The sequence below is a fragment of the Leishmania braziliensis genome, chromosome 35 (assembly GCF_000002845.2).
Source record: "Leishmania braziliensis MHOM/BR/75/M2904 complete genome, chromosome 35".
NCBI classification, from domain to species: domain Eukaryota; phylum Euglenozoa; class Kinetoplastea; order Trypanosomatida; family Trypanosomatidae; genus Leishmania; species Leishmania braziliensis.
The window spans coordinates 823,666-836,017 of NC_009326.2; the positions used below are offsets into that span (position 1 = coordinate 823,666).

At 59.3% G+C, this 12,352-nt stretch overlaps 1 protein-coding gene across 1 annotated transcript; it reads left to right on the forward strand.

Annotated features, from left to right (window-relative positions):
* Nucleotides 1-175: 175 nt before the first annotated feature.
* On the forward strand, nucleotides 176-9,028 carry LBRM_34_2190 (conserved hypothetical protein; the record flags this gene model as incomplete). Its single annotated transcript, XM_001568278.2, has 1 exon — nucleotides 176-9,028. One exon carries the CDS (start codon nucleotides 176-178, stop codon nucleotides 9,026-9,028), a length of 8,853 nt encoding a protein of 2,950 aa, XP_001568328.2.
* Nucleotides 9,029-12,352: the final 3,324 nt, after the last annotated feature.

Sequence of the window (12,352 nt, forward strand, 5' to 3'; positions counted from 1 at the left end):
AACTCCCCCCCGTGGATCAGCGGCACTACATGTGCGTGTGTGCGTGTGGGTGTGCGCTTCACTGGACGTCAGTGCGTCGATAAGGCATTTCAAGAAGAGGCGGTCAATGTGTGTGTGTGTGTGTGTGTGTGTGTGTGTGTGTGTATGTGTGAGGTGATGGCAACGCGTGGACACAATGAACTTTGTGAACACCTACCTGCTTCTTCCACTGCAGCGTAAGATTTTTAAGAACTTCGGCCACTATGACTACCAGACGAGCACATTCCACCTCAACGAGGAGCGGGTAAATGAGGTCTTCTTCGACCCCGCTTATAACCCGTTTGTCGACGTGCTGCGCGAGACGTCGCACGCGTCGGCAGTCGCGTCATCCAAGGCGGCGGCAGCGACGGCACAGCAGCAGCAACACCTGCGCTCCTTCTCTCCCAGTGTGCGAAGACGGAATACCACAAACGATGCCGATGCTGGTCTTCAAGTGTCTCCACCGCCACCAAGAGAACCCTGGATTGGACCAGGCCCCAATGAAGCCGCAGCGGTGACTGTGGCGGAAGAGGCGAGGAGGAATAAGGAGCTCCCTGCCAGCGCACCACGCAGCCCATCAGTGCGACTACTCAGCGGGAAGATTCGCTCCGCCGGGCTTGTGTCGTTCCTACGCCGAGTCACGACGCAAAAGTCGTTGACGGTTGAGTCTATAGATTTGGTCTTTGATGTGGCCACCACGACGATTGCCAAGTCAACGGACGGCTTTCCCACGGACACTCCGTCTCTAGCCACCCAGTCCATGGGTGTACCGCAGGATTCGGAGGACGATACCGTACATCAGCGGGACAGTGCACCTCTCCCGGATCCAGCAGCAGCAGCGCTGGGGCTGTCTCTTGAGGAGGAAGACGAATACACGACCCCTACGATGCAGCACCTGTTCTCAAGGCGTCTTCGACGCGACGAGGTGGGGACACTGGCACGATCGTACTCCATTGAGGATCATTCATGTCTATGCAACAAAGCGGGCGATCTAGGTAGCTCACCCGACGCGGCAGGGGAGGACTTTGGCTATTTGGACGCAGGCTCCGGGTCTCGAGGCGCTGAGGGCGATACGAGGCCAGTAAGCCCCAAAGAAGGTTCTACAACGCAGTTTCACACCGTCGGGGACCTGATGACGTACCTTAAACAGCAGCTGCAAGGCGTGGCGGTAGGCGTGGAGGAGGTGCGCCTCACCTTCTGCGTCCCACCCGCTGGTGCCGCCGGGTCACTTCTGTGCAGCACAGACTCCGAGAACCACTGCAGTGGACGACCACATGGAGCTGCGCGGCCAAGTGCCATGGGGGCACAGCTGCGCATGCGCAGTGGTACACGTGTCCTGCATCTGTCGTGTCGTCGAGGACTGCGCTTCACAGTGGACGAGTCCACCGGGGCGGCTGTGGAGGATATGCAATGCACGGCGAGCATACAGGATTGGCAGTGCTATGTTCACGTGATGGCCGATGATGGCCCGCTGCCATCGGAGTTCTCCCTGGATGACTTAGTCCTCGCGACGTCTACAACATTCACCGCAGGTGATACAGGGCAGTCACTGAGGTCATCAGCGAGGGATGACAGCGAGTCCGCTGTGGGGGTACCCTTCACAGTCCGTGTTGCCCGGCGAGGTGCCAGTGCGGCTGCCGACGCCGGTACTACTTCGCCTTCCCCTCCGCTGGTGTCTACTGGTGTGCCGCCGCCGCCAAAGGTTCTTGTCGAAGTGGACGCCGCAGAAGGCTGGAGCGTTGTTCTCTCTGCAGTGCAGATGGCGCACCTGGTGGACATGGTGAAGCAGGTAATCGGCGACACGACGGGTTCTTGCGGTGACCCGGTCTCTGCAGGCAGCTTTTCTGCATTCTCTTCGGCTGTGGAACTCCCCAGAACAACGACAGAGCTGGAGAAGCAAGTAGCGGCGGCGCCACTACATTCTGGTGAGGCCGTCACTGCCTCCGCCTTGACCGCCACACAGCTGCGCGCCGCCGCCAAGTATGTGAGCGTGCATTGTGGTGGGTGCTCTATCAGTTTACTGACACAGTCCGTCGTCGACACCAACGCTGTGGCGTGTGCGTGGCGTTGCGCGCTTTCCTCACAGCAGCTAGCCCTTCTCGACCCACGGACGTACGACCCATTTCAACAACGGACTGCTGGCTTAACCCTGCCCGTGTACGAGGCCCTCACCACGGCACATTTCACGTATGTCATGCGTGATGTGGACGTACTATTTCCAAACATCGATGCGGAGGCGCCCCTCTCGCCCTCCACGTCGCTGCTGAGTGCCAGTGGCGTTTTTCAGCAATCTGCAAGGAAGCGGAAAATTTACCGACGGATCTTTGACAACAAGCTGGCCGACCCTGCCGTGACAGAGCAGCTTGCCAGAGCGCACACTGCTGCAACCAGCTTCAACAGCGGCAGCGGTGCGAGTTTCTTCCTTGGGGTTGGATCCATTTCGTTCTTGGAGTACCGCCACGCCACCGCCGCCGCCTCCGGGCAACGCAACGCGACGTTGCCTTATTCGTCTTCCAACGCTAACGTAAGTGCGGCACCGTTCTTGTCGCCCTCGCTGGGGCACTCGGTGCGTCCTGCGAAGCTCATGCACGCTGAGCGCAGTCCATACGCCTTGGTCATTTTCCACCGTTCCACACCGCCACTTCCGGAGCAAGTGTCTAGCGCGGGAGTATTAGTTCCACCACCACCACCCTGCTTGCATATCTACCAGGAGACTATTGCCGTTGGTGTGGCCAACATTTCTGTCCAACTCGACCCAGGACTGGTAGAAGTTCTCACGATGTACGGCACCACTGTTGAAGAGCTGATCCGCCGGATGGGTTGCGCAGGGCAGGGGTGCAAAGGGGAACCAAATCGCACTGCTGAGGCTCTGACCGGCGCAACAGGCTCGTCAGCTCGTCAGCTCTCTTCGCCGCCATTACCAACACCGTCCCCGTCACCCATGACCCGCACCCGCAGCTCCGTCAAGGTGCTTCTGGAGAGTGTCGATGCGTCGATTCGGTTCCCACTCCAGACGAACAGGGCCACAGCCTCTTCGGAGCATCCACTCGATCTTGTTGATGGCGCCTCGGCGCCTACCACATCCCCCGCCTCAGCTGCAGGCGCGCCGCAATCGTTGCTGCTTGCGCGTCTTCTGCAGCGCTTACGAGAGTCAAGCTTGGATGCCCACTGTCATAACCGGGCACTCCTCCGCCGCCATGCGCGGCAAGCGAGGTGCGACGAGAGCGGCATCGCGACATCACCGACGACGGCAAAGCTGGCCGAGGTGACGGTTGACTCAATGATCGCTGTGCAGGAGGAGCTGGGGTTTCCCGAGGACGTCGATAGGCGAGCGCGCTTCCTGCCTGAGTTGCTGCGCTTTTCGCTGCGCGACTTGCAGGTGGTGCACACACCATCCGCGACTACGGTCTCTCGCGGGGTCGACGTAGCAGCTCCCACGGCGGCGGTTTATAGGCCCGCCAGCACGTCCGTCAAATGGCGTGAGGCGGTCGTATATTTGCAGGATATCCTGGAGCAGACCAAGTCGGAGCTGTTTCGAGTAGACTACAGTCACGAGATGAACATCAACGTGACGCACACCAGCCTCCCTGGCCTTGCTGGAGGCGCCTGGAGAGCTTTGAAGCGCGTTCTGGCGCTGCAGGTACGGCTCGGTGAGATCACAACGACTGCGCTAACGCAGGACGACTATCTGCTCGCTACTCACTACGTGAATGAGTTGCTGTTGACGCTGTCGCGGTGCCGCCAGCGCCTGCACGCCTGCAGGGTAGCTGCTGCGGCAAGAGAGCCAGCCAGCAGCGCATCACCGGGTGGCCAAGCCACTATGGCAGCTGTGGTCTCTGTGCAGTCAGCCGGTCTACTGGTCCCCGACGAAGCGGGGGCAGCATCGATGGATGTCTCGGATGTAAGCCGGTCTTTGAACATGTCTGGAGACGGCGTACGACCTATCGAGTGCCGTGAAGAGTCCTTCAAGCATCCTGCCGGCACCGTCGCAGAAGCCTTCGCCATGGCAGATGCACGGACCGCGGACAGGGGTTCTGTCGGAGCGAGGGTGAGCAAGCGCGTGGCGAGCGTAGACATTCAGGATAGTACTTCGGGGCCCAAACCTCAAGACAGCGGCAGCGGCTGTGATGGTGGTACCACAGGTTCGTTGAGGAATGTCGTTCCAGAACTGTGGCGTCTCGTGGACACGACGTGCACATCACTTGACGTGCACATCAGTCGCATTCGTCTGGGACTCTTCGCGCCTCGTCTCTCACCGATGGGTCAGGTGGTCGGGGAGCCGCTCTACCGGTGTCTCCCGAAGGCTCAGCGGCGCTGCCTGGTCGACCTAAACTGCCTCTATCACCTTTACATAATGGAACTTGTTGACGTGTCTGTGCGCGGGCTGAGTGGCGACGGCGCCCTCGTCAATGCCGGACAGGCAAACTACGCGCGTGTTCGATTGGGTGACTTCTCCTTGTGGGAGCGGCAGCCGGTGCGGGTGCCGCCACTCACGTCTTGCGGTCGTCGCGAAACTGGCGGAGAGACAGAGGTGGCGGCAGCGCCGTTGCTCTCCAGGAGCTACGTATCCAACCCCGTAGGGTCCGGTAATACGCTACCGGGGTCGCACGGCCTGGCGGGTGGCACGTACAGAGACTTGGCCTACTATATGCCGAACCCCAAAGCAGCCTACCCTGGGCATCGACGCTCGGGCAATCTGGTGCAGCTGGTGCAGAGCTACACAGAGGTGCAAGCCAACGAAAAGGAGGGGGGTGGCAGGCGCCACAGAGACGGATGCGATGTGACTGAGGGCGATGGCGATTGCGGCGGCCAGTGGGTTAGCAGCAGCTCACGAGTGCTCTCCGAGATTTGGAGTGCCTACGTGCGAGAGCTCCAATCAATGGTCCCGATGGCTGGACCAGCTGCGCACGCTCCGCTGCCCTCCGCTCGGGAGAGCGGTGTGTGCGAGGTGCGCCTCCTCGAAATAGCGAGGGCGCTACCCATCGCAGCTGCGACGCACTGCCGTCACACTACGCCGTTGGTTCCTACTTCTTGTAGCGCTGAATTGGTGCCACCCAACAGACGTTACCTGTGGCTACAGCTGACCGGCTTGGGTCTTCATCACGCTGTTGCATACAATGGCGATCATCTGGCGGCGGTACTGAAGCAGTACTTCAGCGGTGGAGATGGCACTGTTGCTCCGGTGGGGTCTGTCGTGCCAGGTGGTGGCGAGGCGAGAGGCGCGGCTGAGGGGCTTGCCACGTCTGTTTTGACGGAGGAGCCGCTCTGGACGACGAAGGTGCACGTGGACATCGTGAACCTCATGGCCACGTACCGTCCTCACGGGGCCGGTCGCTCACTAGCGGTACTGCTGCTGCCGCGTGCTTCGGTGCTTATAAAGCTTCCAGGGACAGCTCCGGCGTCGACGGCGTCATCGGAGGCGAAAGAGACCATCATACCACCTGAAGAGCTAGGGAACGTCGGCGCTGCAACAAGGTCTCCCGCGACATCGTCGCCACCACCTGCCTCCGCCGATTTATCCGTTCCGCTAAAGATGCATGCCAAGGCGTGGCTTCATACGTCACTGCCGCTTTACGTGTGCAATGACTGTGACGTTGAGGCTCTTGTGCACGAGGTTATCAACCCGGCCGAGAGTGACGACTGGGGCGTTGACCTGGAAAGCGCCGGCTTTGTGCGCCTTTGCGAGGTGGTTTCTACGGCCACCTTCTCCTCCCCGTCCTCGCGCACTGCGGATATGCAGGAGAGCACCGATGACGCCGATCTACCTAGCGTGCCCAGATCAGCTTCGTTCTCGCCAACTCCAAACCTGTTCCTCACGGTGCGCTCTCAGGGCTTAGGCGCGTCGGGGCCGAGCGCTGACGGCGGCGGTAGCACGAGAGAGGAGAGCGGCTCTACTGACTGCGCCTACTTGGCGCCGGCTGTGTCGATGCATCTGCAACACGTAGAGCTGTCCGCGTTCATGGCAAAGGATTCCTTTGAGGTGTTCCGTGAACTTGTGGAGGCGTGGGGCTCCGGGGCTGACCTGGAGGCAACGGAGGCCCCGGCAGCGCTTGTCATGCGCAGCGGGCCCGGCTTTGAGTGGGTGGCGGAGGAGGTGGCGCGCAGCTGCGCCCCCATGACATTCCGTGTGAACCCTTACCTCATGACCAGGGATAGAACTGCGGAAGCAGATGCAAGTAGTAGGGGGGTTTTAACCTCTCCATTCGGTGAGCCGATTATGCGCACCATTGCGAGTGTCGATGACTACACGTCGCACTGCCCATTCCTGCCGTCGAACACGTCGTTGCGATCGTCTCACGACTTCGAGTCGCCGTGGACGGTGCCGGAAAGCTCGCAGTTAGGACCTGCTGCCGGCATTGGTGGCTTCAGCGCCTCCTACTTGGCGTGCCGGAGCAGCACGAGCGCGTACGGCTACAATCACTGGCTCGATGCTCTACACGCTTCGCACGGACGAGATCCGAAGCTCTACGACACGTACCAGACACGCGCCGCCCAGCTCCTTGATGGTGCACCGTGGGTGCCACTGCGCCAAAGCGTACACCTTGATTCCTCGCACGCAAGCGGCGTGAGGCAAGAGGGAAAACGACGCGACGCGAGCGCCTCTCGGCCACTTGAGTTGTCTACTGATGCCGTGCCGAAGTCCCGACGCTATGCCGAAGTCTGGGACACCATTTCCGTACCAAGCGACGACGATGACAAGCTGACGGAGGAGGAAGAGATGGCGGCAGTGGCGCCAACGCGCGGCGGCAGCGACGCACGTGGAGGGGCATCATTCCTGTCACCCCGGCTGCCACTACAAAGGAAGGTAGCTGCTGCTGCTGCTGCTGCTGCTGAGATCTCCCTGTCCTCGTCTTTCTCCGATCTGGAGGATATGGCGGCGTCTGGAGCCCAGCTGCGATGGTGCATTCTAGCGTCTGGGAATCCTGTTGCATCATCGTTCTTGTCTTCGGGCGATGCCCGACACTGCGGCGATCATGTCGTCTCTAATGCCGTCGATGGCGGCACACCCGAAGCCGCAGAGGCGAGCATTGACCTGTTCGCTGCGTGCAACGGGCATCCGCACTTCCTCAGCTGCTGGTCACGCGAGCGTGTCGAGGCCGCGTGGCAGAGGCGTGCCGTGCGTCTCAACCGACTCGACGGCACCGATGACTCCCTCCTCCATGACACCGCTGAGAAGTACCTCTACCCCCCGGTTGAGCTTGAGTTCTTCTTGAGCGATTGCTCCCTCAACCTCAGCTTCTACGAAGGAACCGACTTGATGTCGGCGGCCGTCCGGAGGCAGCGGCGGGGCTACCTGCAGATCGTATCGCGAGGTGCAAGCCTGGCGCAGGCGGCGCCGTACATATTCAGCGGCGACAGACGTTCAGAGCCAGCTTTGCGTGCAATGAGCAGCAACAGCGCCAGCGCTGACCCAGGGGCGCCAGCTCATGATCCTTCACACACTCACGACGGGGGGAAGAAGTCCTCGATTTCTCGTTACAGCCACTCCACAACCGTGGACACCGGCGCTACGTGGGCCTTACATACCGTCAGTAGCGAGTCTTCGGCGTTGCGGCTAGAGCGCCTGCAAGATCGTGGCTGTCGCAGTGGGTTTGGCGACCGGGATGCAAACAAGCGACTTGTCCTCAGTTGCCGCGACATCACGGTCCAGATGGACACCTTCTCTCAAGGCTCGGAGGAAGACTTGTGGTTCCACGTCGTGGTGGGGGAGGTAACAGTGTTCGACTGCATCAACACCAGTGATGTTCATCGTCTGCTGACCGCCACGCCGAAGCCACCTGCGTCGCTTGCCGCACAACAGCGGAGAGACAGCAGTGACGTACGTTTCCATGCCGAAGTGTCTGACGTTAAGCACGGCGGCATCGGCATTCACAGTGGCGCAAATGATGCGCGACAGCTGGAACTGACTGGGCTGCTCACCTCATCCAAGAGCGTGCTTATGGCGGCGAGCGGAGGTATGACGGAGACGTCTCGTGCCTCCTTCACCGTCTCCCATTTCCAGCAGGGCGGGAGTGAGCTTTCGTTGGTGATCCGACTGCAACCGACGTCGCTGACGTGGAGCGGCGCTTCCGTCGACTTTGTGCAGTCCTTCTTCTCTGTGTCAGCGTCGCCACCCACCTCTCCAGGCAGTAGCACAGGTGCAGCAGCAGTTGCTGCGTTGGCGCCGTCCGTGCCAGCGACCGAGGCGGGCATCATTTCAGGCACCGAAGCACCCCCCCTTTTCTACCGTCGTGTGGTGATTCTGCCCACAACATTGACCGCCGCCGGCTCCTTCGAGAGCAACAAGGGGGTTCTGGCGGCCCTGTCAGAGGGAAACTCCCTCGATGCCTTGCGCAGCATACCGGTATTATCGTGGATATCGCTGCAGGAGATTCCGCTCCCGATTCCGTTCATACGCGTCGAGGACTGCAGCAACGTTGCCATGCTTCTGCAGCGCATCGTGGAGGACTCAAATTGTGTGTCCATTCGCTTTTTGCTGACGGCGTTTTGCTGTGGACTGCAACCGCTCTCCGCCGTGACGCGTGTGGGTGAGGCGGCAAAAGGCCTTTTGCTGCTGCCGCTTTCCAACTACCGCGGCGCGGCCTTGCATCATGCGATCCGCACGGCGTCTTCTGTGTTCATGCAGGAGCTGCTCACGCAGGCGTCAGGCATAGCAGCGTTGCTGGCGAGTGGATCCTATCATGCAAGCCGCTCGCTCCTTGAGATACTCGTCGAGCCCCAATATTGTGCGCTCACCATAGAAGAGCCGTCGCGCGCTGCCCAGCCCACCGGTGTCGCAGATGGCTGGCGGCAGGGCCAAGAGCAGCTGCGTGTTGGACTGCAGGAGGCGCTCACCATGGCAAGCTGCTGCACCGGGCCAGACGGGAGCCTTCTCCGCGTTCCCGCAGCGGCGTTGCGTCTTCTCATGGGTGTGTCTGGCGCCGCAACGACAACCCTCTGGGGTGTTCGAAATAGTCAAGGCAGTGCCTTGCGTGAGCGAGATGGCCACATCTACAAAAAGAAGTCTTGATGGCGCGCGCGTTCTTTCCCACCTCGGTATGTCGTACCAAGCGCGTTGGTGCTGTCGTCTCAGTGTGGTGCTGCCCACACCCTTTTTGTGCAGTTGGGGGGGGGGCACATTAGCTTGTTGTCTTCGCTTGTGTTTTTTTTTCCTCCGTTTTGTCTGCTTCATCTTCACTGTAGTTTATGTGCTGCTCATTATTGTTTTCTCATTGCTTTACCATTTTTACGTGTGTGTGTGTGTGTGTGTGTGTGTGTGTGTGTGTTTGGTTTGTGAGGTGGCGCGTCTTTCTTCGGTTTTTTGTCTTGCCGTGAAAAGCGGTTGCACACCCCTTCCCCAGTCCCACTCGTCGCCTCTTCCAATGGATCTGGAGGTGCTTTGCCGTCCGTGGAGTGTCTTCTGTTTTCTTCGCTCGGGTGCCTTTTGCTTTTTTTTTTCTTATGCCGTCAGTGAGGCACTGGCAAAGCATCCTTCGAGCTGCACGAATGCTGCTGCAGACCACTTCTTTGCGAGACTGTGTGTCTAGTCCGCACCCCTCGTAGCACGAGCGCAAGATATGGTATCCCAGAGGAATAATGCTCTTCCGCTCCTGCCTGCTGCCGGACCACTGGTTACGCAGCTGTAGAGGGTAAAGGCTCATCTCAGCCGAAAAAACGCTTGCGCTTTCCCTTGCCGTATTTCTCCACTTTTGCAACCCCCCAAAAGGCGGGAAAAAACAGCAACACACCGTGGGGCCCTTCTACGCCGTCGGCCCGCCTTCCCGCTGCCCTTTTAGTCTACGCGCACTCACTGCCGCTCTTCCTGTTTGTCGTGTCTCTGCCAAAACCTTCTTTTGTCCCCTCATTCCCCTTGGATAGCACGGCACTGAATCGTTGCCTACGCCCATGTTTTTTTTTTTGGCGCAGACGCTCTCTGCCGGTTACACATCAGTCTCTCTTGTCAGACCCTCTCCGACAAGATGAGTAGAACTGGTGGCTCTTCCTCCCTCTTACACTGTCTCTTGGGCCTACCTGTAACCCTAGCAGCCCCCAGTGGGCTCCACTAGGACACCTCGCTTAGTCGGCGTCCTGCATTCGTACGCAGCACCGTCGCTTGTCGCTTTTCGTGACACGAGCACACCGCGCACGAACCGTCATCTCACTCTCGTGTCCTTTTATCTACCACCCAAGCAAGTCGAAGGTAAGAGAGAAGGGGACGCCACTGCTGCCCTCGCTCTCCCTTGTATCGTCGGTAAGAGCAGCGTGTGAAACTCAATTGCTCTCAATCGAACCCCTCTTGGCCATAATTGCTAGCACTCTCAGGCATCTTGTTTAAGTCGACAACAACACCAAAAAGAGCAAAAAAAAAGCGTGGCGACGCGGGCTTTTTTTTTTGCTCACCGGGTCTACTCTCTGCCATACGTGAGCTCAATGCTGCTCTACTCCTCGGCCTGTCGCAGGCCCATGGTGTCGCGCGAGGCAGCTGCAGATGCACGCGTTACAGCAGTGCGCCGACGCCGTCATCGGAGCACGGCCCCTTCCTCCCACTCTACCCACCCAGCGTGCCGCAGGTCGCCTTACAGCTGCTCCCATCATGCCGGCCGCCACCCGATGCATTCCGCAGAGTGGCTCAGGCTTCCCACACCAGTGGGCAGCGAGGGCCCAGTGCGACGCATTCGAGCCACGCTGGCACTCTGACCATCATATCGATGGGCGTAAACGTCTTTACCGTCGCGGATCGCTCCTGCACAGCGCCATCCAGTATCTGACCGGCGACATCAGCGGCGGCACATCGCTTTGGCATCCCTGCGTTGCCGCTACTTTCTCCCTGTGACCGCCAGAACTGCGTCTGCATTGGCAGCGCTAGGGGACTGCCTGGCTCCCCCAGAGCGGGGGGGGTGCACTGCTCCCCGGTGCGTGGCATCCGGGGTGTTCCACGTCATCAGAGTGGCGATGAAGGCTACATAAGGAAAAAAGTATACATTTTTTGTTTTTGCTATCACCGTGCTTTATCGAATGCCACCGTCCTGTGTGATAGGGTGCTCGCGAAGATATTGATTTCTTGAAGATAACAGAGGGCGAGAAGGGAGAAAGATTTGTGGAAGGCAGATGGGTATGGAGAGAGTCTTCGCGACCCCATTGGGAAGCGGCAAGGCAGGCACGCAACCACGACCGCGGCGCCGCGTCATGATTATGCCGCCGGCCTCCTCTACCGCGCTCGGTCGCGTGAGGAGCACATCAAGTCGTCTTGGACTTCTTTCGTGTGCTTTTTCTTATGGCTTGGCACCGGTACCGGGGAAGCCTCCCCCACCGGGTGCCCATTCATTACGGTCAGAGGGCGGCATGCCAAACGGACATGCGGGGAGTCGCCAGAAGAAAGGAAACGAGTCGGTCAGCCGCCGAAAAAACAATCAAGCTACAAGCGCCAGCACCAGCGGGGCACGCAGGGACGCACGTACACGAATCCAGGCGGCGCTGCGGTCGCCAAATCTACAAAAACGGAAGCTACAGAACCCGAAGGGATCGCTGGGAACAATCGGGAACCCATGCCGCAGAGGAAACTACAAAGTCAAAACTACAAACGCACAAAAGTAGAGAAACAGGGTGGGCTGAAAAGAAAGGGGAACTGGGCGGATGATGGGCGCGCCCACTCGCTTCCAATCGTGTCGTCCGCGAGGGTCTGTGCTGTCCAAACCCGTTCCCGCACCGGACTCGTCGCGGTTCAAATGTTTACCTCACCAACACCGAGTCTCGGGGCGACGCTGGGTCCGAAAAACGCGGAAACCAGGGCCGAGACCCTGTTTGAAAACGGTGCATCTCGTGCGCCTTCGGGGACGAGTCCCCAGGTGAAGACCGTTAGGGTCCATTCTCAGGGAAGGGAGAAACAGCTTAGCGCCAGGCGCCTGCCATCAGGAAGGAAAAACAAGAGACAATGAAACAATGGTTAAAAATGAGAAATTTAAAATGAGAAATCACTTGAAAAATTACCTGAAACGAAAGCCATTCATTTTACGAAAAAATACAACTCGCCTCCTGCGATGGTAGGCTCGACATGCGGTTCGTCCACGCCGTGGTCGGCACCCGCACCCTCCCGCGGTTCCCGGAGCACCCACCCCGCATCCGCGGAGGGAAACCGGTTTGCCGTTCTGTGGCCTTCCGGTCCTTCCCGGACATCCGAGAGATTCGTGTCTAGGGTTGGGTGGGTGGGCGTTTTTTCGTCGCGGGCCGCATCAACTCCACTTAGTGTGGTTACTATATACATTTGGAGGAGAGATAAAGGGACAACAGTAAAGTTAGAATCCATAAGAAACACATGATTAGTAAGATACATATTATCGACCAAGGAAGGGCGCGT